This window comes from Podarcis muralis, chromosome 11 (genome assembly GCF_964188315.1).
Source record: "Podarcis muralis chromosome 11, rPodMur119.hap1.1, whole genome shotgun sequence".
Classification (NCBI taxonomy): domain Eukaryota; kingdom Metazoa; phylum Chordata; class Lepidosauria; order Squamata; family Lacertidae; genus Podarcis; species Podarcis muralis.
The window spans coordinates 44243699-44257050 of record NC_135665.1 but is presented as its reverse complement, the minus strand read 5'-3'; the positions used below and the strand labels follow the sequence as shown (position 1 = coordinate 44257050).

The 13352-nt window shown below is 39.5% G+C and overlaps 1 protein-coding gene across 1 annotated transcript in view; it reads left to right on the top strand.

Annotated features, from left to right (window-relative positions):
* Positions 1-1019: 1019 nt before the first annotated feature.
* The window catches only part of MTREX (Mtr4 exosome RNA helicase), a 40702-nt gene continuing 28369 nt past the window's right edge, over positions 1020-13352 (top strand). Inside the window, exons 1-12 of the mRNA XM_028749105.2 lie at positions 1020-1182; positions 2284-2421; positions 3741-3807; positions 5003-5065; positions 6048-6160; positions 7157-7331; positions 9008-9098; positions 9197-9321; positions 9751-9849; positions 11874-11976; positions 12098-12229; positions 13271-13350. Coding sequence (XP_028604938.1) covers positions 1055-1182; positions 2284-2421; positions 3741-3807; positions 5003-5065; positions 6048-6160; positions 7157-7331; positions 9008-9098; positions 9197-9321; positions 9751-9849; positions 11874-11976; positions 12098-12229; positions 13271-13350 — 1314 coding nt within the window. The 5' untranslated portion in view covers positions 1020-1054. The remainder of the gene's footprint in view (positions 1183-2283; positions 2422-3740; positions 3808-5002; positions 5066-6047; positions 6161-7156; positions 7332-9007; positions 9099-9196; positions 9322-9750; positions 9850-11873; positions 11977-12097; positions 12230-13270; positions 13351-13352) is intronic.

Sequence of the window (13352 nt, the reverse complement as noted above, 5' to 3'; positions counted from 1 at the left end):
ACGCGCACAGAGACATAAAAAGTGAAGAGTCGTTGTAAGGCGGTTCTCTGGTTCTCAGCTGATTTTTAATTGTTTTGTGCAACGTGTCGCAGTTCTTGTAACGTGGTTCTTATTGGGAGCCGCACTAGGATCCCTTGGGGGAAGAAAGGTGGAAGTTAACTTGGACATAAAAAGAAGAAATATTCATAGCTGTCAACTTCCAGATTTGAAAATAAGGGATCAGCAGCATCACCTGTCCCGGGGACAGTCTACGGGATATCTAACAATCCGGGATAGCAGCGGGAAGCAGTGGGAAACGGCGCTGGAATAAGGGAATTTCCCGCAAAAAAAGGGAAGGTTGACAGCTATGGAAATACTGTAATATTTTTAAATGTCCCGCGAGGCGGAATGGGAGAGCTGCTCGTAGAAATAAACGGAGACATTCTAAAGTAGTTGTGATCCTATCCCCACTGGATTTAAAGGTGGTCGTGGTGTTAAACAGAGGCGTGCAAGGAAAATGAATAAGGCTGAGCAACAACGCCATACAGTATATTCGAAGCCCATTTTTTCGCTCAAAAGTATCTGCGTACTGTTGTTTGCCTCCTCATAGAGCTATAATTCTCAGCAACCCTTCACTTAATACAGTTCCCAGCTTCTCAGCTGCAGTGCCCATAATTCTTTCATGGGTTGTGTTTAAAATGTGCTTTAAAGGTATACTTTAGGCAACCCCAGGCAAGAAGGGCAGACGGTGACAGTTCAGCTAGAGATAAGAATGTGTGCAAATGTAGCCAAATAAAATAATATTAATACTTTTATTATTTATACCCTTTAGGTATAAATTAAAAGGCGTAAAAAAACCCCCTTTCTGTTGCTTTTGGTGTAACAGAATAACGCAGCTCCCTTCAAGCTGCCCTGCGTGTCTCAATTTTTTTTATCTCTGAGGATCAGGGGGCCCCTTTCAACGTCCGCCGAAAGTTCAGCCTAAAAGGCCGCTCTAGGGCGCACGACGCTATCGTCCTGCGCGCGGTGCGTGGCGGGAGTGCCTCTCGCGTGTGTTTGCCGGGGAGTGGGAAAGATGGCGGACGCCTTTGGGGACGAGCTGTTCAGCGTGTTCGAAGAAGAACCTGCCGCCGCTTCCGGCTCGAAGAAGGCGAAGGGGGCAGCTGAGGCGACTGCCGCTGCCGCTGCTGTAGGCAAGGCCGGGTGAGGACCCAGGGGAGAGATTGAGAAGGAGAGGCGGAAGGGCGAAGTTCGACCGTCCCTATGGAGATGGGTGCCGTTTCGCGCGTTGTTGGACGCCCTCGAAGTCTCCTGAGAGACAACTAGAGGAGGAGGCTGCCGTTCCCTGTTCCTGTTAAACGTTACTCCGTGATAGGGGATCGCTAACTTTCTTTGCAAACTGGATAAAGTTTTGGGAGCACCACACATCACCCCAAAGCGACTTAGAAACAAACCCCACATCCATACATTACAGCCGGGGGGCGGGGGGAAGAAATACATTAAAAATATCCCACAAATTTCTAAAAGGCCACAGGCCTGGTTATAGAGGGAAGCTTTTGCCTGGCGCCTAAAGATATATGATGGCGCCAGCGGAGCTTCCCACATGTGGAAGCCTTTCCCTTTCCCCCCACAATAATCTTCTCTGAAGCCTCACTTGAAGGTTGACACCTGAAGGGTTAGCTTGCCTGTCCCCACAGTATTTCAGACTGTGTTGCCTGCAGCAAATAACAGCAAATTTCGAATGAATTCTGTGCATATTTGAAAGGTTTATGCAATCCCCTCACTATGGGATAACAGATGAGACATTTCCTTCTGATGGAGATGATAATGATGATAACAACTGGCCCTGGGAGTATGAGGGAAGTCCAGGAGAGGAGGGAGGGAAATATGGCAAATTGTTAGAGAAATATTGTTAGAAGATGTATACATAGAAAAACAATTCTTTTTTAAAATTTTTAAAAACAGCAACTGGCCCTGTTGCCTCTAGTAGTGTCAGATAAGTGATGGGCCCACAGCCAACCAGCTTTGGAGATATTGGGTTTTTGCTGCTTGTTCTGGGAGTAGTGCATGTAAACTCCACCAGGTCATGGCCTCACCTGGCAGCTTCCTTCCTTCCACATGATTTTTACCATTTGTGAAAGTCAGTGGTTATTACAGAGAGAACTTCGTATCTGAATCTCAGCATGAAGTATCATTTAAAGAAATAGGAATGTAACATTTCATATCCTGTTGGAAATCTGTTGAGCTTTGTTTAGATTTTGAGAGTTTACTAACAATTACCCTTTTTGTTGATTTGTATTTCAGGAAACAATCAGATGGCAAATCTGCAGCATCCTCTAAATTTCCAACAAAAACTAAACGAGATGCAGAGGTCGATAGCACAGACATTCCAGTTTTTGAAAAGAAGCCAAAGTTGGAAGATACCACCACAGAAGATCTCAGGTATGCATGTTAGAGGCTTGAATGGTTGCATGATAACTGGCCAGCAAAGATTACAACAAGCACCATAATTGAGTTTTCATAAGTGTTCTGTAAACATTTGCTTATATAACATTATTCTGCCATAAATAATCATATGAAGGAAAGCATGTTTGAAAACTTTGTGCCATGAATACTTGTCCTATTGCTTAACCTAAAGGAAAGACACAGCTTGAAATTTTAGGACTTTGGAGTTGAAACTGCTTCTGTTGAGTGCTGGGATATACTTTTTCTGTTGTGTTTTATTGACTAACAAATTGAGTTTTTATCTCTTGCATTTATATAATCACCTTTCTTGCAAACTTGTGATGGCACAAGTTCTCTGGTTGAGGCTTCTTTTGTCTTTGTCTGTTTAATACTTTGGCTAGGTACTCATGAATTAGTATTTGTTGCCGATACTCAAACGTATCATTTCCCCCCTAAATGCCAAATAAATATAATTGTTTTCTGATAAATTTGAACTAAGTAAATGAATATATGATGTAGCACCCTTATTATGAATCAATTGCATTAATAAATATTTGAAGGGAGTTCTCCTGTCCTGGCTGATCTAAAGCAGACAATCTACTTATAGTGCAGTCTTTACCACAACTAAATTTCCAGTCTCCTAACATTAGCCCTATGAATAATTATTGCATGGGCCTCTGCCCACTTCTCGTCTTGGCTTTCCTCTTCCCCGAACTATCATAGACTGTTACCCCAGAGCTTTAAAGATGAGGGGAAAGTGAGTAAGACTCTGTACTGTTTTTTCCTTGAAGACCAGGATGATTAGTTTGCTTTATTCTGAACATTTTGATCTCCCTGCTGCTTTTAAAGATTTACTGTTTAAGTTTAAATGTTCTTAACATTATGTGATTAGCCTCTCTGAGAAAATGCTTGAGGGTCAGGGTGTACATTGGAATAATTAACAAATGTTTACCCATCTTTAAAAGGCTAGGGCAGATAACTGGGACACTACTATGATGATAGTGGGGGATGTGAAGAGCAGAGAACATGCAGGTGTGTAGCAGTTTTTTATGGTGCTTTGAGCCTGGGCATTTATTACTTGCCCCAGGTGACAATATGAGTAGCAAATTGTCTTGCAGTTTTTTAAGCTGGCTCTGGAATTGGCATATTGTGGGAAATGTGTAATAATGATTGTACTAGCTAAGGGACTGACAAGCATTGTTTTTTCATAGTGCTTAGTCAGGATATCATGATAATTAATTAAACCAACAACCTTCATAAATGTATGGGGTATTTTGTTAATGATTGCTAGTATTAATTTGCACTTTTCCTTTCAGTTTGGCAGACCTCATGCCAAAAATAAAGGTACAAGCAGTTGAAACTGTTGAAGGTTGTACACATGAGGTGAGTTTAATGTCGGTGGTTGTTATATTTTGTTGTATATGCTACTACTTGTTTGAATTTCCTGGCTCTTATAGTAGATACTTTTAAAACTCTGCTTTTAGTAATGTTTTGATGTTACATTTTAAAATGAAGTATTGCAAATCATTCACGTACATTGGAGAAAATTAAAGGAGGATATAGTTGGACGCCTTTGCAATGAGGGCTATCTTTGTCTCAGTGATGTGTGCTCCTTGATGTTAAGTGTCTGAAAATGAAAACAATTGAGCTGCCCTTTGTCTTCATAGCCCCCAGTCTTCATCTATATATTTGTGTCCTTGTTTCATTTATTGGCTAAACTAGAATATGCTGGAGAACAGAAAGTAAATAGTTGATATACATGTAATTGATGTTGGGGGCTGTTTTAGATATTAATAGTTAAACAGGGGGTGAAATGGGCAAAGTTTTAAAGCTTTATCTCACTTGCCTTTTTAAAAAATGCACCCATAAATCTCACCGTTCTAATTTGCTGCAGCAAATCTGTGAAACCCCAATTGACAGGACAATTTTCATAGGGCTAAAAATGCAACATTTCAATGTTTTTTCTCTGCCTCTCCATTAGAGTCAGTTGTCACATTTTAGCTTCAAACAATATCATAATTGTTACCATTTTTATTTGAAATGTACCTGGAGTAACTAGGATGTTAAATAACAAGTTAATTATTATTATTTAAATAGAAGAGGTATTGCACTGGCATTGGATAGAGCCAATTGCTAGTGGTAGCATTTATTGATGAAGAAATGGTTTGAGACAGGTTTGCTTCTGAAACAAAGGGTTGTATGCAACAAAGCTGTCCCATTAGCACAAGGACTTCCACCTGTGCACTGGGACTTCATCTTCTCTTCCTGTGCTTCTCTATTCTGTTTGGGAGGGGTGTGGGGAGAGGAGTTGGAGAGGAGTTCTCATTGCACTAAACAACTTTGTTGGATACAACCCAAAGGCATTGGGAGCTTTGTTACTGAGGGAGAATCTAATATACTTTCTGAGCAATGTTTTAGCAGTGTCTTCATTCAATTCTTTGCTTTTTCTGCTAATTGTAAAATGTCTTAGAAGATCAGTGGTGGGAGAGGAGTACAGGTTTGAAAGGTAGCTGCAAATGTGCAGGAAGTTAATAAAGTTCATCTACTAGTGTAACTATTTAAAACATTTTTTCTTTAGGTTGCTCTTCCTGCAGACGAAGATTTTATAGCCCTGAAGCCAAGAACTGGAAAAGCTGCAAAGGTTTGTGTTTTGAATGTTACAGCACATGCAGGAGGGATATCTGGCTGGAACTGCTGGGTATATAAGTAGTTCAAGCAGGTTAACATTTAATAACATGACTGCACCCCATATTTCCTGTGGGGATTACTTGTGTGGCCTTAAACATATATTTGGTTTGATACTCTTTGAGTGTTGCAGAAAGATGATGCAATGAATCACTCTGTTTGCTCAAGGCACTTTGGACAAAAGCATTATCCAGAGTTCTTTGTAAAGGTCCTTGTTTCAATCTCTGGCGTCTGCAAATAGGGCTAAGAAACCCTGAAGAGCTGCTGCCAGTCAGAGTAGACAGTATGGAGCTAGATGGACCAGTGGTCTTACTCTGTATAAGGCAGCTTCCTATGACTTTTCACTTGACCAGCCTTTTTGTTAAAGTTGGTTGGAAAGCTCAATTTAGCATTGGAAAGAGAATAGCAATAATATTATTAGCTGGGACTCTTGATCTCATTCTAGCATTGGGATATTTCCTTTGTTTATGGGTTGGGTGAAGGTTTTTATTCACATTATTGTTGTGTTTTTCTTCATTAACATGAAGTATAGCAAAATCTATTAATGCAGCTTCTTAGAAGAAGGTTAGCAGACAACTGAAGTCTTAGGATGGTGGTTTTTAGGCAGTGATAATGTGTTTATCAAAAGTGCTCTTTTTCAATTTGCACTAGTCATAAATTCCATGTAGACAAGCAAGATGGCAAAGCTCTCTTCACAATGATCTTTTAAGTGTATGTTTTGGAGTTTGACGTACATACGTGAAAAGCCTTTTATAATAATAATAATAATAATAATAATAATAATAATAATAATAATAATAATGCTCCACTCTATAATGAATTCAGGAGAAACATTGGAGTGATTTATGATCAATTGTTCTAAAATTTTAATACAAAGTTACATTCTACGAAGATACTTGACAAAAATTAAGGTATATGTGTTGATTTTATCCCCCCAGGAATATCCATTCATTCTTGATGCTTTTCAAAGAGAAGCTATTCTGTGTGTGGATAACAATCAGTCGGTGCTGGTGTCTGCTCATACATCAGCAGGGAAAACTGTGTGTGCAGAGTAAGTAATTCTGAGATGAATTTAAAAATAAATGCCGGGGGGGGGGGGGGCTTATTGTAAGTTATCCCAAAATACTCAGTGGTGGAAAGTAAAAAATCACTTGCAGATAACCAGGTGATCTTGGGCTGCTTTTTCAATGTGTATATCACCTCTCCAGTTTTGTTGCTCACAGTGTTGGCAGTTGCATTTCAGCGGTTCTCAACCTGTGGGTCCCCAGATGTTGTTGGACTACAACTCCCATCATCCCTGAGCTCTGGCCTTGCTAGCTAGGGGTGATGGGAGTTGTAGTCCAACAACATTTGAGGACCCACAGGTTGAGAAAGGTTGCTCTACATCAATAGGTGTGGGAGAATCAGGATGTAGGAGAGAGTCTAGAGAGGTTGGGTGTTGGCAGTGTCTTGACTCTTTATTGGCATGACTAGTTTTGCTGTACCACTTGGAAAAGCTTAATTCGGTTTTCCAAAAGATTTTTTCTTGGAAGGCTGCCAGTAGAAGGAAGGGGAAAGTGATTTTTGCCAGTCCCTAGTATTACCTCCCACACTGTTTTGGAGGGCTGGGGGGTGGCATTGGAGGTTGTAGAGGGAGGGGGAATCACAGAATTCCCCATCGGCACCAGCAGGAACCCTCTACTGGGTCAAAAGCTTTCTGTGGACAGAAGACAACTTTCTGTTCACGGATGGTAAAGTCTGGACCTGATCCTTTGCGTCTCTTGTTTATTTTTATAGATCTGCAGTTCTTAGGCTGTTAAGTGTTTGGGGCAGATTGCTAGCAGGTTGTAGAAACACCAAAGAGTGTGGAATTGGAATGCTTGAGGTTTTCTCATCCATTCTCCTGTTTTACATTGACTGGACTACTATTTGCATTTATTGGATTTCAGCCTGTAGCTTGTTTCTAAATGTGTCTCCTTTACAAATCTATTGATAGATCCAATAGCAATGAAAAGTGTTTTGAAGTATCTTTGCTTTTAATGAATGCTCAATCGCATATGCCCTGCAGGTATGCCATTGCTTTAGCTTTAAGGGAAAAACAGCGTGTGATATTTACTAGTCCCATCAAAGCTCTCAGTAACCAAAAATATCGTGAGATGTATGAAGAATTTCAAGATGTTGGTCTGATGACAGGGGATGTCACAATCAATCCGACAGCATCTTGTCTTGTAATGACAACGGAGGTAAGTTTGTCTAGGAGTTACCCTGTCCTGACACTGGTTTTCTCTGCTGGAGTGTTGGTGGCTCATATTTATGTTTACGAAGAAGTCAGTCCCACTGTGTTCAATGGCGCTTGCTCTTTAGTAAGCGTGTTTAGGATTGCAGTGCGCAATACCCAGTTTGTGTTATTGAAGATAAAACAAATAGTTGTCTATAGCAAAAATAACTATGAAAAGTCAATATACTATGCTGAACCATTTTAACTTCCCCGTCATTGCAGCTTTCCTTGTCTGTAGTCTTAAGTTCCCATATAGCAACTATTTTTTTATTATACAGTGGAACCTTGGTTCTCGAACGTAATCTGTGACTCCCAAAACATTCGAAAACCAAGGTGCGGCTTCCGATTGGCACAGGGACCTTGGAAACAACAGCCAACAGCCGCATCAGACATTCGGCTTCTGAAAAATACTCAAAAACTGGAACACTTACTTCCAGGTTTTCGGGAGCTGATTTGTTCATCAATTAAGCCGTTTGAGAACTAAGGTTCCACTGTAATAATTAATAATATAATTTTTAAAATTTATGTCCCGCCCATCTGGCTGGGCTTCCCCAGTCACTCTGGGCAACTTACAACATATGTAAAAATACAACAAAACATAAAAAAGAGAATATCCTATACAAGCAACAAACAAATCAATAGAAACCAATAATAACAACAATTACGTACACTATGAAGAGAGACTTTGTCTGTGTGGGCAACCCTGTGTGGAGGACCTGTGCCACAACATATTGCTGTGCCCATTATATATAGACCCACGAGTCCGATTCATAAAACCTGTTTCCGAATGGAACTCACTTGAATAGGGTGGAAAGGGGAAATGGCTGCTGAGCGATACTGATGCCATTTGTAACATATAAAGTAGTACTCTTATGCGTTGGCAGCTAAGAAGATCAGGAGGAAAGAACTAGATAAAATAGCGGTCAGCTGCAAAGGGGATTCGGATATTTAATTTGGTACATTTTACTAGAGAATCTTCTGCTATTCTATTTTATGCAAAAACAATCTTAGTAGTTGTGACCGTGGTTTGTATTGTATGTGTGGTGCCTGATGATTTTCATGGTTATTGCTGTTTTTCCTTTTGTTATTTTTCTGAATGATGCCATGGCCTATGGCTAGCGCAATAAAAGTCGATGATGATGATGATAACAATAATAACAGTTTACAGTTATACCCAACTTAAAATAACCGTCAGCCCCAACTAAACATTTAACCAACCCCAGCCTGACAAAAACAAAACATAGGAGCCAAAATTAGAACCGTTTAAAACATTTTAAACCTTTTTAGCCAGTTGCCCCAACCCAAGAGTTGTTCCAGCAGTGTCCCAGTGGCTGTGAGTCTGGGCCCTGCCTCCTAGGCCAGGTGGAAATGGGACTTGCAGGAGGGAGCAGGCTTCCTTCCAGCACTCACAGCAGTTGCAATCCTTTATAAGTAAAGCATTCATGAAATTTCACTTTGGACCCTGGGCCTTAAAGAAATCTTGCATCACAGTGTTATTTGTAAATAGGGCTTAGATTTTGGCCAATGTATTTATTTCTGTTTATAATGCATTATATGCATTGTTCTGTGGGCTGAAGGTGAATTATGGCAGTGGCCTTGTCACAGTCCTCCTTCCTAATTGAAATTTCTTTTTCTTTTTAGATTTTGAGAAGTATGCTTTACAGAGGTTCTGAGGTCATGCGTGAAGTTGCTTGGGTTATATTTGATGAAATTCATTACATGAGGGATTCAGGTATTGCATTTTTGCTAATTGTGTATGGATTCATGCATGCAGAAATCAGATGGAAATAATGTGTCTTATAACGTTTCCTGTGGGTTTTCTGTTTCTAGAACGTGGTGTGGTATGGGAGGAAACCATCATTTTACTCCCAGACAATGTTCACTATGTGTTCCTTTCTGCCACTATTCCAAATGCACGCCAGTTTGCTGAATGGATATGCCATCTTCACAAACAGGTAAAGTTCTATATGTGAAATAACTTTTTGAATAATACTGCATTAGATTTCTAGAGAATGATGCCTCAGAAGTTTCTAGTTATTCAGTGACTTCGTTTGGATGTTAAACTGTGGTTTGGGCTGTGTGAATGAGCCCAACCTCCTCCTGGCTTGCATGCATCACCCCCTGCCCCCTTGGAGGAGTTCAGAAGCTTTTTATTTCACTTTTACGTAATGTCTGAACCAGGAATTGTCCCTAACTTCAAGTAATGGGCAGATCTTGTGACTGAGCTTGCCTTCACAGGAAGGGAGTCATTTATCTTGTTGAGAAGCCTGTATTGGTAACCTAGCTCAGCTGGTTGTAACATAGAAGTTGAACATGTCAAATACACTGTGTACTGCTTATAAAGGCGCTATAAATTTTGTAAATAATGGGTTTCTCTCTTCCAGCCTTGTCATGTGATTTACACAGATTATCGACCCACTCCGCTGCAACATTATATCTTCCCAGCAGGGGGAGATGGACTCCATCTTGTAGTTGATGAAAATGTAAGGAATTGTTCAATTGATTTTGGTGATGCCTGTACTTGTAATGTTAAATGCAAAAATGAAAGATGTGGGGTGAAGAATAAGGGCCAGTAGGCACATCCAAGGGTTTGTGAAAGCCCACAACGATATTTGATACTTTTTAAATTGAACAGCAGATACTGATCCATAAGCATAAACTTGTGCCATATGTGCATCTATGGCACATAAATCTTGTGTCATAGCAAAGTCTGCTTTTGAATACCCCTCCTAGTTTCCAAAATGATTTGCCATGCAGCATAGAAGAACAGAAAGCTGAAAATATTTTTGTGTTTGAAAATCTTGAGATTCCTCCAGGCTTGCTAATAACTCCCTCTTCTGCCTGGTTAGTACGGATCAGCGCTAGGAAAAGGACTTCCTCTATTAAGATATAGCGAGAGTCTTTGGTTTAGTTTGGTATTTTTTGTAGCAAATAATCCTACAGTGTGGGGCTCCTTAAATATTAGATCATATTTTCTTATTAAGGCTGAATTCTTTGTTAAGGGTTTTTGTTTTTTTTTTACATAAAATGATAGTGTTTCAGCCTCTTGAGTATATGATACATTTTCACTGTAACTGCCCTGGGTCTCTAGGGCAACAGTTCCGAACTTTTTCAGTATGGTGACCACAAGTCCAAATTTACTTGGAATAGTGACCCATTGATTTATAGTCACATGAATTTTGGAGCTAGGGTCTTCGACAACCATCAGTTTCATGTATTTTAATGACAAGCTTGCCTATTTTATAACCATTACTTGAGTAACACAAGCAAAACTTTACTTAGCACCCATATTAATGTGGAATTTTGTTGAAAGATGATAGTACTTGCAAAGTCAATTACAGTTTTTATGGGAATGTAGGAACACCAATCATTGATTGCACCAGCTATTAAGATTTTATTCCAAAAACGTAAGAGTTTCACAAACAGCGTTAGTTATAACAAACTGAATGGGCTATTTTGGCATGCATGAGTAGCATGGCTGAGCTTGCATTTTGCCAATGAGTAGGTCAATACGGGGTTAGATGATTGTCAGACATAGCCTCAGATCATTATTAACAGATAGCCTGCTACTGTATTTCATCCTCATAGTAGTCATTGCTGGAAACCCTGCTTTGCAAAGATATGCACTACCAAATGGCAGCATCACAGGTGTTGCTCCGTCAGCAAGATCAGGGTATTCAGTAGTTTTGTTAACATGAAGCCAAAATTCAGATAATTCAGCTGCTCAGAGTGGCTGGGGAAACCCAGCCTGATGGCTCAGTATTATTTATTTATTCATTTATTTATAACCTCACATCTAAAAAAAAATAATTGAGGGTCCTATCACATGACAGCTCAATGAGTTGTTCTTTTTATAAAGACCACTTTGTAACATCAGTTGCAAATGGGTTTCACACCCACTCAAGCTTCTCCGCAGAAAAGCATTGGACAAATTTTGACTAAACAAACTTCAAATCACCCTTGATTAAGCTATTAACTAACTCGGTTTGCCACAAGGCCCTCACACAGTGAACTGTCACTGGATGTGCCGCCAGAGAGCAACTTTACAAGCGTCAACAGCACATTATAATGTGCCATCAAAACCAAGTTGTATCATCATGACATTTAAGGACATTAAGGACTAAAAGCAGTCATTATGTTGGATTTCCTTATAAAGCCTGAATCCTGCTTGCAGTTAATGACTCACAGGTTGGGGAACACTGCTCTAGGGAGCTGTGCTGTTGTGTAAGTTATGCTGTGATTTTTAAAATACAGGGTTTTCTAGTTTCTGTGGGATGAGGATTTCCACCTTTCTCTTCCAACAGCCTCTTGGGATACGGTGGCTACTGCAGATGCTCAGTGCTCAATGGGCTTTTTTGGGTTGTTCCCCTGTTTGTGGGCTTTTTTCTGAGGTGGGGTTTTTTTTGTACTTCTGCAAACCTTGGGATTTCTCTGAACCTGGTGACACCTCTCTTGCATTTGGATGGTAGTGTTTACATGTCAATAAAGTTCACTTTCCCTCCCCCAGGGTGATTTTAGAGAAGATAATTTTAACACGGCCATGCAAGTCCTTCGAGATGCAGGTGACTTAGCTAAAGGGGACCAAAAAGGTAGAAAAGGAGGAACAAAAGGTGGGTATAAACATTTCAGTGTAAAATGTGTTGTGAGATAAACAGCAGTGAAAATTAATATATTCTGCCTCCTATCCTTCCACAACGCTTATACTTATTTCTGACTGTGCTGTCTTCGTAGGTCCGTCAAATGTTTTTAAGATTGTAAAGATGATAATGGAAAGAAACTTTCAACCAGTAATTATATTCAGTTTCAGTAAGAAAGATTGTGAAGCATATGCTCTTCAAATGACAAAACTGGACTTCAATACAGGTGTGTACTAACTTCTTCCTGCCTATACTTCTAATAGATGGTTTACTTAACAACAACCAAGAACTAAGCTGCTTATGGTTGTATTCAACTAAATTCCTCTTAGAATGGACTCATTAAAATGAATGTCTATTATAAACATAGGTTCATTCATTTCAGTAGGTCTCTTCTGAGTATAACTTAGTTGGACACAACACTTAGTCTCAAGTATGCTAACTCTTTTTTCTCTCAAAAACATGGCTTTTGAGACTTCCTCTGATTCGAAAGCAGTTTGCTTTGTAGAATATGGAACTGCTGTTTAAGACAGAAACTATTCCCCTTGACTCACAGAGTTCGGATCATGTTACTGTGGATTTGGGCATGCAACATGCAAGAACGCTGTGTCTGTTTTCACAGTAGTACAGTTTGCAAAATAAAATTGTCTTTTTAATTTATGCACGTTACTCGTAAAATTTTATTTAAATAAACTAATTACAGTTTGAATCTCTTTGTGTGCTTGGAGCATTGCGAGAGCACACTCCTGCTGAGCCCTTTTTCCACAGTAAGAGTTATATGTGTCATGCTCCCAGGAGAGCTCTTTTGCCACCAAACGCTGGACTGCAGAAGAGAAAAGTAATCTGCCAATTCTTTAATGATTTCTCCAACATTTCATTGTTTGACAGATGGAAAAAAAATGGTCGATCCCAGAATTTTTGTATGTTCTTGTTACATATAATTAACATTTAATGAATTCTTATATAAACTTATTAAAAGTGCCAGAATCTGACTTATTTATGTTGCCTGTATTTACAATTCTATAATGGGTGTGGTGTTGAGGGTTCTTTAAAGAACCCAGAGAGGCCTCTGAGCTGTGTAACATGGCAAGAGAAACATCTTACCAATTTTTCCCACATCCCCATTACTATTTATGAGTCAAGTTATTTTGTACATAGGACCTTTTTTTAGTGGGCTTTTTGATGGTACTTTTATATCCTTTGGGTTACAAGCATGATTTTTTTATATATAGAACAAAAATATTTATGCAGAAATTTTTCCTTTTTTCAGATGAAGAAAAAAGGATGGTTGAAGAAGTGTTTAATAATGCAATTGACTGTTTGTCTGATGAAGACAAAAAACTTCCTCAAGT